At 42.3% G+C, this 16,736-nt stretch overlaps 1 protein-coding gene across 3 annotated transcripts in view; it reads left to right on the plus strand.

The window, feature by feature from the left end:
• TLE4 (TLE family member 4, transcriptional corepressor) overlaps window positions 1–15,192 on the plus strand; it is a 159,213-nt gene extending 144,021 nt beyond the window's left edge. For all 3 annotated transcript variants that reach the window (XM_052645416.1, XM_052645417.1, XM_052645418.1), the window contains 6 exons: window positions 6,113–6,362; window positions 7,554–7,801; window positions 9,160–9,307; window positions 10,242–10,392; window positions 10,746–10,822; window positions 12,724–15,192. In XM_052645416.1, the coding sequence (XP_052501376.1) occupies window positions 6,113–6,362; window positions 7,554–7,801; window positions 9,160–9,307; window positions 10,242–10,392; window positions 10,746–10,822; window positions 12,724–12,831 (982 nt within the window). In that variant the 3' untranslated portion in view covers window positions 12,832–15,192. The remainder of the gene's footprint in view (window positions 1–6,112; window positions 6,363–7,553; window positions 7,802–9,159; window positions 9,308–10,241; window positions 10,393–10,745; window positions 10,823–12,723) is intronic.
• The last annotated feature ends 1,544 nt before the right edge of the window (window positions 15,193–16,736 follow it).

Raw genomic sequence — 16,736 nt, forward strand, 5'->3', positions numbered from 1 at the left:
CTTCCAGCCCTATATTTTCGTGATTTGTTGGACATCTCAGCGAGGCATCTTGAGTGTGTATTACTTGCGGTACAAGTTTATTATATTCACAAAGTGCTTCCCCAGGCTTACTCGGTTTTCAGAGTACTCTGTTCCTTGTTCCTGTGTGTTCAGACACTGTCATTATTGGCTTCTTCCTCACTTCTCTTCAGTTAAGTCCTATAGAATTTTATACCCACTGTTACTTATAGTGTGTCATCCTTCTCCTTACCTGGTTCAAGTGCCCCATTGCCTCTCATCTAGATTATTGGATTAATTGTAAACCAGTAATTATTGGATGAATTTTGGATTAATAATAACTTTGGACTAATAAGTATTGGAAAAATAATTGGGTTAATTATTATCTAGATTGATAATTGTCCTACTCCTCCTGTCTGTTGTGCTTCTTGCTGCCAGATTTATTCTGACCGGCTTTGCTCCTCTTCCTACAAGCATTCTTCAGTAAAATCTATTTGTGAAATTCTCAGGCTGACCTTCTGTACATGGTGTGTGTGTGTATGTATGTGAGAGAGAGAGAGAAATATTTTATCAAGCTAGCTCCTTCAGCACTTTGCTGTGTTGGGTGTCATTGCTGAATTAGTGAATTCCTGAATTAAAACCAATCCAAGTCTTCCCAAAATCATTTCATCTCATCCTTTTAGAGCTATTTCCCTCCACCTGGAAGGGTTTTTCCAACTTCCTCCCTCTTTGGTGAAGTCCTTCCATTCTCTAAAATCCATCTCTAATACCATGTCTTTCATGAAACATAAGCTTTATTTTTGCTTTCTGAACCACAACAGAACTTCATTCTTCCATCTTGCACCTGGTATTGTAACCCCTTTTATACTTTTCTCATCATACTTCCTAATTTATAAGCCACTTACAGGCAAGGCCAACATCTTACCTGATTTTGTATCTCGGCATGACGTCTGTATCAGAATATGTGAATAAGGAGTATTGATGCATTTAATTAGAGAAAAAAATAGATTTTCAGGCCTGCACCTCTCTCATTTCTAGAAGGCTTGGCTTTCAGTACTCTTTGCTAGCTACACATCAGAGTTTGTTGAAATCTGATAATAAGTATGTACTAGAGCTTTCTTTTTTTCCAGTCTTAAGTATCATTTATATGTATGTATTTATTTATATATTTATATATATATGTTTTAATAGTAAACAGAGGGCTACATTATACCCTTAATGTAAGTAGACTCTTGAAATTCTTAATTCAGGGAGTCCCAGGAACATAGTAGGAGCTCACAGAGAGGTTGGGGAATGTCATGAATGTCAAGAATGTCATGTTGAAAAACCTCTAAAGAAATTACGTGCCTGGTTTCTTAACTGTTTCAATTCTCAAGGCTCTTTAAAAATCATTAGTTATTGTGGAGGGGAGTGAAGGGATATCTTTTCAAGGAAATTATCATTAAGAATGTTTAACAACATCTCTAAACTTGGAATAATCTTCCTTTCTTTAAGATTTACTTCACGACCTCTTGATTGCTAAATCCATTAGCCTTTGTCTCCCCTCAGAATTTCACTGCTTTCCCCTCCTTGCCTGAACTGACACCTGGCTCTCTGCTGGGGAGACTCTCCACCTGCAGCTCTCCATGGGCTGCCCTTTCATTTACTTCATGTCAGCCATCCTCGGAGCCAATGGCAGGCTTATAAAGGCTGTGTCGCCCTCCCCACTTCCGGTTCCATTCCAGTGTCTTCCAGAACTAGACTCATTCTGCCTTCACGCGAAAACCCAACCCATCTCAAATGTGTGCCTGAGTGTCCACCCCGTCTTCTGCCTTGTTGGAAGATTTCTCAGTTAATTTAAGACTTTACACTTGGCTTGGGGTCTTCCTCCACTCAGAGGCTGCCGTCATCCTGGGTATCAGTGGTACACAAGATCAGCCCTTTCATAACCTCGTCGCAGGGCTTGGACCTCATCATCTCTAATGAACTTCTGTCCTCTTTGACATCATTTATCTACTTAGTAGACCCCAGGGAAGACCTTGTCATCACACTCCACTGTGTCACCTTTATGAGCCCCACATGCCATCGAGAACAGCGTTCTCTGCCTCTACGCAGCCACAGAAATCTTTGAAATTGCAAATCTGTTCCCAGCTTTCTTACTGTCTCTCATGCCTAGGCTACCAGCTTCTCCCCTAGATTGCCACGTTAGTCCCCTGACTAGTTTTCCTTCCGTTCTACAGTCCATTCTCATCCAACAACTAGAACGATGCTTTGAAAACATTAACTGAATTGCGTCATTCCCTGCCCTACACAGAAGTCTCCAGTGACTTCCCGTTCTGCTCAGAATAACAGCTCACATGCCACAACACAGCCTCTGAGGCCTTTTTAACATGGGTCCTGCCTCTTCCTCCAGCCTCTCACTCTACAGTGAGTGCTTGGGGGCCTCCCTACATGGCTCTTCTTCTAGAACTTCAGATTTGCTGTTCCCATCCTGGCACACTCTCCTCCTCTCTCTATGTGAGACTGGGTCCTGCCTTCAGGCCTCAGCTTGTACACCATCTCAGACCTCACTGTGCACTTTTGGTCTCTCTTATCTGAAACCGTGTGTGTGTGTGTGTGTGTGTGTGTGTGAGAGAGAGAGAGAGAGAGAGAGAGAGAGAGAACTGCTGTCTGAGGTTACCTATTGATCTGCCTATATATTATCTCTCTTCCCTTCTAGGATGTAGGCTCTGGAGATAGGGACTTTGTCTATGTTGTTCACCTCTGATTCCCCACCATCTGATGGTACTTGGCACATATTGGGCATTTATTTAGTAACTATTTTCTGACTGAGTAGTGTAAATATTCTGCCTCCCTCTGGCCTTCAGTTGACCATCCTCTTCCTCCTCATACCATCTTCCTTTCTTGGCCAAGGTAACTTAATACCTGTTCTTTATATTGCGGCACAATTGCCCCAAATGGGGCAATTTTCCCTGTTCTTCTCACTTTGTCAAATTCTCCATTGTTCATAGCATTGACCATATGACAGCTTTATTTATGTAAGTATCTCACTGATGCACTAGCGTATCAGCCCCTCAGCCCATCTGCCAACTACCCCAGCACCCAAAATGTCAGTTTAGGAGAACAGGGGATATGTGGGGTTTTTTTTTCTCTTCGTTGCATCAAGTGCATCACGCGCTGGGATACCTGAGAAATACGTTATTGACTATATATGCCCCCTTTGCATATTATCATGTCTCTTGATTTTCTTTCTCTCTGACTGCTCTTGCTGGGGTCCCCTAAATGTTGTAAGCATTTTCTTAAGTTCTGTATCTAGTCTGCTCATTGCATAATCCGCCCCAGATTTATCCTTTTCTCCTCCTTTAGCTTCAGCTCTCACCACTTTGTGGATGAACACACAGTGATCTTTCTGACCTAAACTCTCTACTGAATCACAGTGCTCAACTTCTGGTTCAGATGTTTGATTCCTCACCTGCCCTCAATTTGAAGAAAACCATACTGTTTACCTCCCCACATATCTCCCCTTTGGTTATGCCTCCCTGTCACCCTCTCGGATGTGTATTGTAGCCTCACTAGTCACTTGGTTCCAAGCCTGAGCACCCTTCTCAGCATCTCTCTCTCCAGGCCACACATACAACACATCTCCATGTCCTGCTGCTTTGACCAAAGGAATGTATTTCTTGGTTTCCCATCTTCCCACCACTTCCCCCCTCAGCAATCTGACATACTGCTTCTCTTCCATATCCTAGTTCTCAGTGTAGTCTAGAGAGCGAGAGAAAGCCCTCTGCCTCTGGTCCCCAAATCTTCCACAGCTTTGTCCTTTCTGGGGACTTTCAAGATGTTGTTGATGATATCCTGTCAGTAATGGGTCAGATTTGGATGCGTGTGGCCATTCTGTAGACTTTAGCACCAAAAGTCTAGAACTAGAAACTGTTTTGATTTTAAAACTTCGTGATAGATCCAGGCTCCTGTCCTTTGTCTACCCGTAAATGCTTTTCCTTGGTATGTCTTTCATAAACTCCTGCCCATAAACAGAGCACATTCTAAAGCTCCAATCCAAGGAACATGACATCATTTCCAAAGTGAGCTGCTGCCCATGACGTTCCCCTAGACAGGCCCTGCTCCCCCCTGCTCACTGCCAACATCTCCCGCCTCCTGGAACCCAACTTGCATCAGAACAGCCTCACTTGTCATCTGTTCCCTGAATTCAGTGCCTTAAGAATAGAGGTGTCTATTGAGGGAGGTGATTGAACTTAAGTGAACCAAATGCTGTTACAACTAGAGGGTTTTCCCTGGAAATGACTTGGAAATGGAGCTGCTGATAGGCACTAACAGGTGGACCTCTGGGGCAGTCACACAGGAGTCATTTTTAGGTTCTGATTCCATTGGGAATTATTGGGATTTGTTATTGTCAAGTCTGATGGAACTTTATCCAAAAGTTTTTATTTTTTTTGGTGGCTCATATGCCATTTCACCATGTAGGCTTAAAGCATTGTAATGCCTTCAGTTCAGTTCAGTCGCTCAGTCGTGTCCGACTCTTTGCGACCCCATGAATCGCAGCACGCCAGGCCTCCCTGTCCATCACCATCTCCCTGAGTTCACTCAGACTCACGTCCATCGAGTCCGTGATGCCATCCAGCCATTCTCATCCGGGGTCGTCCCCTTCTCCTGCCCCCAATCCCTCCCAGCATCAGAGTCTTTTCCAGTGAGTCAACTCTTTGCATCAGGTGGCCAAAGTACTGGAGCTTCAGCTTTAGCATCATTCCTTCCAAAGAAATCCCAGGGTTGATCTCCTTCAGAATGGACTGGATGGCTCTCCTTGCAGTCCAAGGGACTCTCAAGAGTCTTCTCCAACACCACACTTCAAAAGCATCAATTCTTCGGCATTCAGCCTTCTTCACAGTCCAACTCTCACATCATACATGACTACTGGAAAAACCATAGCCTTGCCTAGACGGACCTTAGTTGGCAAAGTAATGTCTCTGCTTTTGAATATACTATCTAGGTTGGTCATAACTTTTCTTCCAAGGAGTAAGAGTCTTTTAATTTCATGGCTGCAGTCACCATCTGCAGTGATTTTGGAGCCCAGAAAAATAAAGTCTGACACTGTTTCTACTGTTTCCCCATCTATTTCCCATGAAGTGATGGGACCAGATGCCATGATCTTCATTTTCTGAATGTTGAGCTTTAAGCCAACTTTTTCGCTCTTCTCTTTCACTTTCATCAAGAGGCTTTTTAGTTCCTCTTCACTTTCTGCCATAAGGGTGGTGTCACCTGCATATCTGAGGTGATTGATATTTCTCCCAGCAATCTTGATTCCAGCTTGTGCTTCTTCCAACCCAGCGTTGCTCGTGATGTACTCTGCGTATAAGTTAAATAAGCAGGGCGACAATATACAGCCTTGACGTACTCCTTTTCCTGTTTGGAACCAGTCTATTGTTCCGTGTCCAGTTCTAACTGTTGCTTCCTGACCTGCATACAGATTTCTCAAGAGGCAGGTCAGGTGGTCTTGTATTCCCATCTCTTTCAGAATTTTCCACAGTTTATTGTGATCCACACAGTCAAAGGCTTTGGCATAGTCAATAAAGCATAAATAGATGTTTTTCTTGAACTCTCTTGCTTTTTCGATGATCCAGCGGCTGTTGGCAATTTGATCTCTGGTTCCTCTGCCTTTTCTAAAACTTCGTAATTTTAGCTTACTGATTTTCATTAGTAAGTCACTTGATTGGATTGAGGTGATCTATAGGTTAAAATCTTATCACAGGCTTCTGAATCACCTGAATTACAAGGCAGTTTCAGTTTGCAAAGTGACTGGAGGTGTAGATAGTATACTGGGTGTTGGTAATCTTATTTAATTCTCTGAGAAGTATAGGTAGCATTCACTCCATTTTAAAGATAGAGACTGTGTCATTACTGATGTCATATAGCAGGTAGCGAAGAGCTGACCTGATAATTGATGAGAGACTTAGCTCTGTGGCTCTGAAAGCTAAGTTCTTTCCGCCGTATTGTAAATTTGACCTGTTTGCAAATCATAAGTAGCACTGAAAATGTTTTATTTCTCATCTCATTACAGTGATCAGTTAAGTAACATTTTTCAATTCTCCTTTGTCCTGTCTTGTCTCCTTCCCTGTCTTAGGGCATACTCCTTCCACGTTACCGCAGACGGTCAGATGCAGCCCGTCCCCTTCCCCCCGGATGCCCTTATCGGCCCTGGCATTCCCCGACACGCTCGCCAGATCAACACCCTGAACCATGGGGAGGTGGTGTGTGCGGTGACCATCAGTAACCCCACACGACATGTGTACACGGGTGGGAAGGGCTGTGTCAAGGTCTGGGACATCAGTCACCCTGGCAACAAGAGCCCTGTCTCTCAGCTCGACTGTCTGGTGAGTGGACATGAATGAACATGCTTTAAGCCTTCATTCACAAAATAGGCTGGATGTACCAACAGCACGCAGATTGATCCCAGGTGGGTGGTTATCTTCAGTGGTTTGTGGTTTTTAACTTGGCCGCTGTCTTCTTTCAATTACTCAAGGTAGATTCATCTGGTTCTTCATATGTGGCATGTACTCCCAGTACAGTTTTCATTCATCCTGCCCAGTTCCTGAGAGCAGGCAGTCTACTTGTTTTCCTGTCTGATTAAAAAAGTTGAAGAAAACTAAGACAGGACTTCCTTGGAAGTCCAGTGGTTAGGACTCTGCACTAGAAGGATGGGTTCAGTCCCTGGTTGGAGAACTAAAATTCCATATGCCACTTTGTGGTAGCCAAAAAAAAAGACTAAGAGCCCATGGTAGTTTCTGTGAGAGTGTACCCAAGTATCAACATCTGTCACTTTTGAAGACAAGTAACTTAATACTTTGTGTGATAAACACTAGCTATACCCTTATCTGTCTCATGGGTATATTTGTCCTTCAGTTACTTAAGAAATTTCAGTTTGATTTTATTCCTTGGATAAACAGGAGAATTTTTGCAGCAGTACAGAGCTAGATCAGTTTACCGTAGTTACACAAGACTCCCATAACCTCATGAGCTGAGGACTTGTCTTTTTCCTGTCACTTAACAGACCTTGATCAAGCCTTGCCTCAGGTTGGGTCTGCTTAATCAAGCCCACAATGTCCCTTGGCCAGGTAATGCAGGGCCTGGCGATCGGAAGGGACTGCAAGGTGTCTAAGTCCTTGTCGCTTTCTTGGCGTCAGAGAAGCAGTGCCTTCCAGCAGCCAGATCACTGTACCCAGTTCCCAGGCCTGGCTGCTCCAGGGTGGTGAGGGCTGCTGAGTCTGTGGGTGCAAATGACTCTGGCGGCTGGTTGACTTGCTGGTGGTGGGAGTGGGTCTAGATCTTTGTATTTTCATGCTAATTAAGATTAAATATCTCAGTACTAAATTTTGTAGATCAAGTTTAAGTACTTCCTTAATTTCATGTAATTTGCTAGCATTAATCCACTTTATCATTGTCATAAGTGAAAATGGCTCATTAAAGCCAGGAGGGAACACAATACGTTTATGGATTTCTGCTCTCATGTTAATGCTGTTTTCCTTTCCTCATGAGTAACCTCTTGATGGGTTTTGTCTCTGCAGAACAGGGATAACTACATCCGTTCCTGCCGATTGCTCCCTGATGGTCGTACCCTAATTGTGGGAGGGGAAGCCAGTACCCTGTCCATCTGGGACCTGGCGGCTCCCACCCCGCGCATCAAGGCAGAGCTGACGTCCTCGGCCCCTGCCTGCTACGCCCTGGCCATCAGCCCGGACTCCAAGGTCTGCTTCTCCTGCTGCAGCGACGGCAACATCGCTGTGTGGGACCTGCACAACCAGACGCTGGTGAGGTGGGTCAGCAGGGTCCCACGCCAGGGCCGAGGACTTAACTGTGCTGTGCCAGGGAGCTGTGTGTGTATTTTCAAAATGGTGAAATACAGCTGTCTTACTCAAAATTGTTGAGGAGAGAGCCATTTTAAGATGCTGTAAAATCTTGTTTTCTGCACCATTTGAACTTCATTGGATAAGGGCTTCTTTTTTCTTTTTTTTGAATTATACTAAGCACATCCAATTCACATTTTAAAATATGAGGTCAGTTTTACATAATTAATACATGTAAGGTGTCCATGGCCTCATGAGCTCATTAGACACCTATTATTTGCCATCTGTGCTAACAAACCATCCTTGTTGATAGACACTCATTGAGAAGGTTCACCGTGTGTGGCTGTCTCCTTGGTGCCATGTGTATTGACACTGTCTTTCTTTTTGACAAATAATCATTGAGCTTCTACACTGGGCCCAGGCGTTGTGTCCGGTGTACCTCACCCTGAAACGGTATAGATAATCTGTAGTCCCACCTTTCAGGACGAATGGAAGTAATTGTATTTGTGTAGAAATGAGGTGATATGGGATTGGCATTGATAGGAAAAACCCTGAAGCACGTGAGATCTTCAGGTGTCAACACCTGAGAGAGTAGGAGCAAGAGGTGTGAAGCGCTAAAGGGTCTGCAGAGATTGTAAGGGAGCCCGGCGACAGGGTGAAGGAGAAGAGACCCCTGCTGTCCACCTGTAACTTATTTTGTAGGATGCAACTCTATAAATGATTCCAAAAACAAAGTAGTCATGACTTTTTTCCCTTTAGGGTAAGGCTCTTATGAGGAACTGCTTCTAATCCCCACCCCCAGCCCCCGTTTCTTACACATTCCACGTGCTCCTGGGGCGGCCTCCTATGCTGCATTGTTGCTCAATGCAGAATTTGTCCTGCCCCTTCCTTTGCCCCTCCCCAGAGCTTTCAGAAGGGAAAGATCTCCTGCATCCTCCTCCCTTCTCTCCTTCCTTCATATCCCAAGGATAGAGTAGGTCTCAGATCATATCTTTGATTAATTCATATTCATGTAGCTGTGTTCTCTTGTTTCAAATGGACATCTTTTTCCTATCAGTTATTTCAGTCATGTTTTAGCATATGAGTAATTTGAAGAGTACTTCTAAGTTTTCATAAATAAAAAGTGCAGGAGATTCAGCATCTCAATTAAACTTTAATCTCTCTACATATATGCTTTGTTATTATTTTGAATAATAGAAAACCTAATAAACCAAAAGGAAATATACCAATCAGGCCTGCAGTGAAACTGATGACTGAGGAATTCTAAACTAAGTTCACCTAAAAACTTTAAAAGTTCAAGGACTTTTCTCCATGTTGGCATCTTCAGGCAATTCCAGGGCCACACGGACGGGGCCAGCTGCATTGACATCTCTAACGACGGCACCAAGCTCTGGACGGGCGGCTTGGACAACACGGTCCGGTCCTGGGACCTGCGCGAGGGGCGGCAGCTGCAGCAGCACGACTTCACCTCCCAGGTGTGTGCTCGGGCGCGTGCCATCTTAGAGACTGGATTGTGTGAGATGTATGAGAGACTTGAGCAAATATTCGTTTACCGTGTGACCAGGTGGCACGAGTGGTAGAGAACCCGCCTGCTGATGCAAGAGACATAAGAGATGCGGGTTCGATGCCTGGTTGGGAAGATCCCCTGGAGGGAGGACATGGCAAACCCACTCCAGTGTTCTTGCCTGGAAAATCCAATGGACAGAGGAGCTTGGTGGGCTACAGTCCATAGGGTTGCAAAGAATCAGACACAACTGAAGTGACTTCGCACACACGCATGACTTTGTGAGATATATCAGAGACTTCAAGAGCAATTCCTTAACCATGTGACAGTCACTTTTGACGCTGAATTAGTTAAGAAAAATAGTACAATGGTATATATTGTATTGACAGATTTTTTAAATCTCATTTATTACAAGCTTTTTGCAAACTTTTATTTCAATAAGCATTACTCTGTAGACCTTTGAATTTCTTGCAATTGATTAGTAAGTTGGATTGTGGATATCTGATTCATTACTTGGGGTTACACGTTTGCCTTTGATTTCTTCCTGCACAGTTAACATTGTCTTTTTTTTTTTAACTTTTATTTTTTTTAATTTTTTAAAATATTAATTTATTTATTTTAATTGGGGGTTAATTACTTTATAATATTGTATTGGTTTTGCCATACATCAACATGAATCCGCCACAGGTATACACGTGTTCCCCATCCTGAACCCCCCACCCTCCTCCCTCCCCGTACCACCTCTCTGGGTCGTCCCAGTGCACCAGCCCCAAGCATCCACTATCATGCCTCTTGATTTCTTTCATTATTTAAGCAGTATCCCCAGAGGAAGCAGTGCCTCGCCTCCCTGTTAACGGAAGTACATCCTCTGTAGCCACCATCATTGTCACCTGTTTCCATTCTAGATCTTTTCTCTGGGCTACTGCCCAACCGGAGAATGGCTGGCCGTGGGGATGGAAAACAGCAACGTGGAGGTGCTGCACGTCACCAAGCCCGACAAGTACCAGCTCCACCTGCACGAGAGCTGCGTGCTGTCACTCAAGTTCGCCCACTGTGGTAAGCAAGCCCCCCGTGTCCACCATCTGCCCATCCACCTTCCTGCTGCTTCGTTTCAAGTCAGAGCTTCAGTTCATGGATGTGTCCCTCCTCAGAATTCTCTTCCTTTCTCACACATGCCTACTTCCCTAATACTGTGTCATTTTCTGGTATCTGTCTACTTCATCCCTGTCCTAAGTATAAATAACTCACTTATTCAGTGTGAGAGTGGGCTTTATCTTTCCAGTGAAAGGAAACTCTTACTTGTTTCAGATTAAGTAAGTTTTCTGTGTATCACTGATGCTCTGTAACACAAATCTTAGGATTCTGACAAAGTAATAGACACTGCCTTTTTTGAAACCCTGTTTCTTTAGGTAAATGGTTTGTAAGCACGGGAAAGGACAACCTTCTGAATGCCTGGAGAACACCTTATGGGGCCAGTATATTCCAGGTAATGCTTCACATGTGTAGCCTTCACTCCCAGTATGCTAACTGCATGGTGCTCGGTGCTCTGTGGTTCTCTCTCCTGTTTACATGTTAGAAGTTTCATGTCTTCTCTGAAATTTTATGTTTTGCACTGTGGCTTTTAAAAATTTTGTGTAAAATTTGAGCATTTTGCTTGAATACTAATTAGCATGTTATCAATATTTCTGTCCCCTCTATGCCAAAAAGAGTGCTATAGGAAACTAATAAATTTGGACTAATTTTATAAACTTTTATTCTTATTAATTCAGTGATACTTTGTGTAGTTTGTGGAATTATTTGTAGGGTACTGGATTGTTGGCATGATACACACACACACGTCTTATCTCTCTTGCTAGTATGTGAGAATTTCATAAGCAAGTCAGAGATTTCCTTTTTAACCTTACGTATTTGGGATGCTCTTTCCTAGGTGGTTTTAGGAATAGCATAATAGATTTGCAGCCTTCTTGACCACATGGTATTAAGTCATCATAGAGGAGATTAATTCATTTGAATCTAAAACTGCGTACATTGAGTGAAAGTACTGTGCAAGATAATAAAAATAGCATATTCTTGCTGTCGTGAAGTTTATAATGTTACAGAGTGGTTTTTGTATCATGACTTTTGGATGATCCCAACCGGCACTTTTTTTTAAAAACATATTTATTTTTGGCTATGCTGGGTCTTTGTTGCTGTGTGTGGACTTTCTCTAGTTGCAGTGTGCAGGCTTCTCATTGTGGTGGCTTCTTTTGTTGAGGAGCATGGGATCTAGGCTCGTGGGCTTGGTAGTTGCGACTTTGGGGCTCTAGAGTGGGCTCAGTAGTTGTTGTACATGAGTTTTGTTGCCCCGAAGCACGTAGAGTCTTCTGGACCAGAGATCGAACTCATGTCCCCGCGTGAGCAGGCGGATTCTTAACCACTGGACTATCAGGGAAGTCCCCAACCAGCACTTTTTTGAAATATGAAAATATTTTAAGAGTATATCTTTTTGTAATAAGTGTGTTATATCTTGTATCTGCTGGTTTGGGAAATAAAATGTATTTAATACAGGTTGCAAACTAAAAGTCTGAGAAATGCTTGTAGTAGGTTAGCATCTACATGTCAAACATTTTTTTTTTAACTATTCAAAGCCCCAGTAAAATCTTGTGGGATTTGTTTATTTAGCACAATTAAAAGTTAAGTGTGAATGCTTTGCAATTGGTGTAGTTGAATGTGGTACTGGAACTCCATGAGGGGTACATTTTTCCTCCTAACTATTGAACTCACTCCCACTTGTACATTTACATTCTGTTTTTACATGAGGGTCAACTAGGATTTATATTAGAAATATTTTTGCATTCCTTGTCTCAAACAAATAGTCTTTTCAGTGCAGTTCCCCCTTATCTAACCTCATCTGGACTCTGAGACTACCCTCTGAGGTGGCAGATGGGTAAAATAGGGCCAGACAGGTTAAGTGATGTGTCTGGTGTTCTGCGGCTCCATCGACGCCCAAGCCATCTGAGTGACACCGAGGGTTTTCATACTGAGAGCACTGCCCTTAGCTGCAGACCAGGATTTGAAGTAAAGCCTTCCTTCATCAGCAGCGGGGGACTGTACCGCGGACTTGCCTGGCACTCAGTGTCCCCGTCTCTGCACCCCCCGAACCCCTCCCACCCCCAGTACAAGAGCCTCCAGACCAACAGAGTGAAATGTCAGTGGGAATGCACCTGGCTCAGCCGTTTTAAGAGTATACCTTAAAGAGACTTAAGGGACTACATTTTCTCCTTGAGCTCCTATTTTAGTCAAGGGAACATGCTCTGCTTCTTTTTGTTCTGAGTCCTCCAGTCCTGCCTCTCAATATTCATAGGTTTTTCTTTCCGTCTTTAACGTGTTTGTGTGTCTCTTTCCCAGTCCAAAGAATCCTCATCGGTGCTCAGCTGTGACATTTCTGTGGATGACAAATACATTGTCACTGGCTCTGGGGATAAGAAGGCCACGGTTTATGAAGTTATTTATTAAGGACAAATCTTCATGCGGAATGGACTCCTTCTCCTTGTAGCACTTTTTTCTCTCCTTCTTCTGTTCCCCCGCATCCAGAACCAAGGATTTCCTATTACTCATTGCAGTTGTGGAGTTAGCCCCTCCTTCCCCACTTCCTCCCTGCTGTTGAATTGTGAATACTCATTAAGAACCTGTGATATCAAAATCTTCAGCTATCTACTTGGAAGATCATGGATAACCCTGCTTAACAGTGAAAGGAATCTTTAATTATGTATTATATCTGTAATATATTTATTTTGTTTAAAGAAGGCTTTCTAACAATGACTGACTAAATAAAGCTGTCTGTTCCTGCATTGGTAATGAAGATGCGTTGTACTTGATACCCGTCCCCCCCTTTTTTTGGCAAAGGAGGGGAAAGGAAGGTTAAAATAACTGATTAAAAATGTCACTAAATGTAGACTAATGACTGTATAGAGATGTGAAATGTATAATTACATATGGAAGCAATATGTTGCTGTGTTGTTAGATTTTTTTGTTTTTGTTTTTACATATTTTAAAAGATGTTTGGAAATTTAAACAATTAGAATGTGACAGACCATATTCATTTGAGTCTATTCGGACAACTTTAACAAATATATCTATAGCTTTAGACTATATTCGATAAAAGTACTTGGACTTTTTCTTTTTTTTCCTTTTTTTGACTTGTTGACAAGTGTCTTTGTAATATGTTTTTAATTCCTTTTTTATTGTATTATAGACAGATGAACAAATTAAATTTGGCCTCAAAGGGAGAACTTAATCCCTTCTGGATATTTTTGCCACATTTCTTTGCAAAGGGAGATGTATGCCTTTGGGCAGTTTTGTCTACGATAAATTAGGGGCTATTTTTTGGCATGTTCTTTGGGAATGGCGCAGATCCAGGGGAGGAGTCCTCCCACTGTGCAGGTCACGTCTTTTACAAGACAAGGACAGCAGAGGAGGATTTGCAAGGGCCTCCCTCTGAAAACCAGGAAGAATGGACTCTCACCTGGGATGAGGACTTGCTTGCTTTACCTCCAGTTCTTTCCATGTCTTAGTTGGATGTCCCTGAAATGGACACAGGCTGTGCCATTGTGCCGAAAACATTGTTGTTATCTTTTATGTTGTTGTGTTAAACTATGATATGTGACTTCTTTTTTTAATTATTATTATTTTGTTCGAATGCTTTAAAAGAATCTTTTAAGTCTGTGGATCTGCTGATGTACAGTGCCTTTGCTGCTATGGATCAAAATCAAGAGAACTGTGTAGATAAACTTTATTGTATAAGTAGAAAATTACTTAATTTCATACTAGAAATGGATGGATGCTGCAAGTTGAAACGGACTGTCCATTGACGTTCCTAGTGTGGTAGCAGAAAACAAAATGGTGTCTTAAGTGCTTAGTGTTTGATGTCATTAACAGTTTCGTAAAACTCTACAGTGTAGAAAGATTTTGATACTAAACTGTGCATTGTACATAGTTCTGATGCATTGTATTGACCACCAGTACTTCTATAATGGTAGATTGTTTGTGCATTCAGACTTTTAAGCATTAAACATAAGTAACTTCTAGTATGCTTATTTCTAATTCTTTGTTTTGCTGGCTTTAGGGTTTTGTGTTTGTTTTTTTTTTAACTGTGCCACTCCTTATATATATTAAGACCTATTAGTTTTATTCAAGGGAGTTGTTGTTTAAAAGTCATGTGGGCTTTTTATTGTTGCTCTTTTAATTCTTTTTTTGTTTTTACTTGAGAAGAGCTAGAAGGGAGAGTAGATAGAAGTTACTGATGACAGGTTGCTACCAAATATTTATTGATTGCCTCTTTAGTTTGTCAAAAAGTTGGCTTGTTACTCAAAAGTCTTGATGTCTTAGAGCTGTACTGTGCTGTGCTGTTCAGTATGGTTACCACTAGTTAGCCATTTGTGGCTATTTAACTCTAACTTCATTAAAATTACAAATTCAATTTGTCTGTCATACTAACTACATTTCAGATGTTCAGCTTGCCACATGTGCCTAAAGGCTATCATGTTGGACTCTATAAATTTATAGGACATTTCCATCATCACAGGAAGTTCTGTGAGACCAACGGTGCTTTAGAGTTAGCACATGCATACTATTTCCAGCCTTTGTGAAACATTTCCAGCATGATACACTGAAGTCTTTGAAAGCTTAAGATCCCTTGGGCTGCTCCTGGTTGAGTGTGTGAAGCTTCAGCATAAGAAAGCACTTGAAGAATTCTAAACTTTGGGACTCAAAAACCTGTCATTTTATAGATCCACTGGGTAGAAAGAAGGCTGAAGATTGGGAACCTCATGGTGGTCTGGAGTATCTCAGTGATTTAGCTGAATGAGGTATTGAGTGGTTAGGTGCTAAGAATTCAGCACTGTTCATCGTGGAAGTAACACTTCAAATGTGAGTGCTACGAGTGCTGCTATATCAGATATGATAATGTTCTAAAGTATTCTTAATTATGTTTATCCTTATTAAAATTTCTTTAAAAGTAATAGCGATTTTTTTGAGTAAAAGAAAAGTCATTTTGGCACAAATAGTATGACACTTGCCTACTGTGTTGACACTTGCAGAAGAAAGTGCTTGCTTCAAGGAGTTAGAATTCTTATTTGGTGCCTGGTGGGTCAATCTGTGATGCCCTTCAGTTTTTCTCTTTATAGAGAGCCAAAACAGTTGCCCTTATACTGGATTAAAAATTGAGATGAATGCATAATCAAACCTAGTTTTTAAAAATAAATGGGCATCTTTTTTCTCATTGCTGAGGTTTTATCAGATTAGATTTTTATGTCTCTGATACCAGTCTCAGGCCTAGATTGATTGCACAGCAGTCTTGATGTTATTGATGTTTTAATTACTTGGTCTCCCATAGTTTTTACTCCACATATGGTCTTGCAGAGTCTGAAGAATGACAAAGATAGAATCACCCTGAACCAAGGAAAACTTAGTTTGAATGAAAGAAGAAAATGGTGTATAGGACTGGAAGGTTGACTTACATAGAATTACTTAGAAATAAAGAAAATCCCAGATTGAAGACCTTTCAAGACTGGCAGGTCAAACATAAAGTGATAGATGCTGGCATCTTCAGGTTTATGCAGATAAACACCTCCCTTGTGGGCCGCTACTTTTCTGGCTTTGTAACCAGTGAGCTGCGAAAGATCTCTCTTATCCGGGAATGGTGTGCGCTGAAACTAACCGCAGGCTTATAACACCTGCAAGTGGTTGGTATTCTACAGCCACAGGATAGCCGGAAACCCAGTTTCAAGCTGTCTCATAACCGCGAAATCCTGGGACCCCACAGCCATGAGCAGGAGACGCTGATGGCACATTCAGAAGGCAGCGTTCTGGACAGAGGCACAGGACACAGCGGGACTTGGAGTAGCTAGACCACCAGCAACGCCCTCTGCTGCCAAGACAGCCAGTTTTGTATCCTCAGTGGAACACTCTTGGACTGGCAGCATATAACTTCAGGGATTTGTCAGCTGATATTTTCGCCAGTTGTAAGGAAATTTGTACTGGAATTCCTTGCCTGGCATTAAGTAAGCAGTTAAAAAATTATAAAGATGTGGGTACCAAAAGAAATTCTCTTGACATTCTTGGGTGTACATTTCTATAGCTACCAGCTCCTGGGTAACCTATAGAGTGATGTCAGCAGTGAGCCTAGGGTCCGACCACCCCTCAGTTTCCCACTGGGGCATCAGCAGAAAAAGTAGTCTTGCCACCATCCGTGTTTTTTGTTTGTTTTGAGCTAATTGCGTTTATCTGCCTTTCAGTTCAAGCTTCCATTCAGAGCTGACAGTGGGAATACTTTGGTTTTTAACAACCCAAGCACATCAGAAAGCGTCTCATGTGTCGGAACATTGTAACACCAGTGCTGTTCTGGTGGTAGGAACTAACTT

Source organism: Budorcas taxicolor, chromosome 8 (assembly GCF_023091745.1).
Source record: "Budorcas taxicolor isolate Tak-1 chromosome 8, Takin1.1, whole genome shotgun sequence".
NCBI lineage: Eukaryota > Metazoa > Chordata > Mammalia > Artiodactyla > Bovidae > Budorcas > Budorcas taxicolor.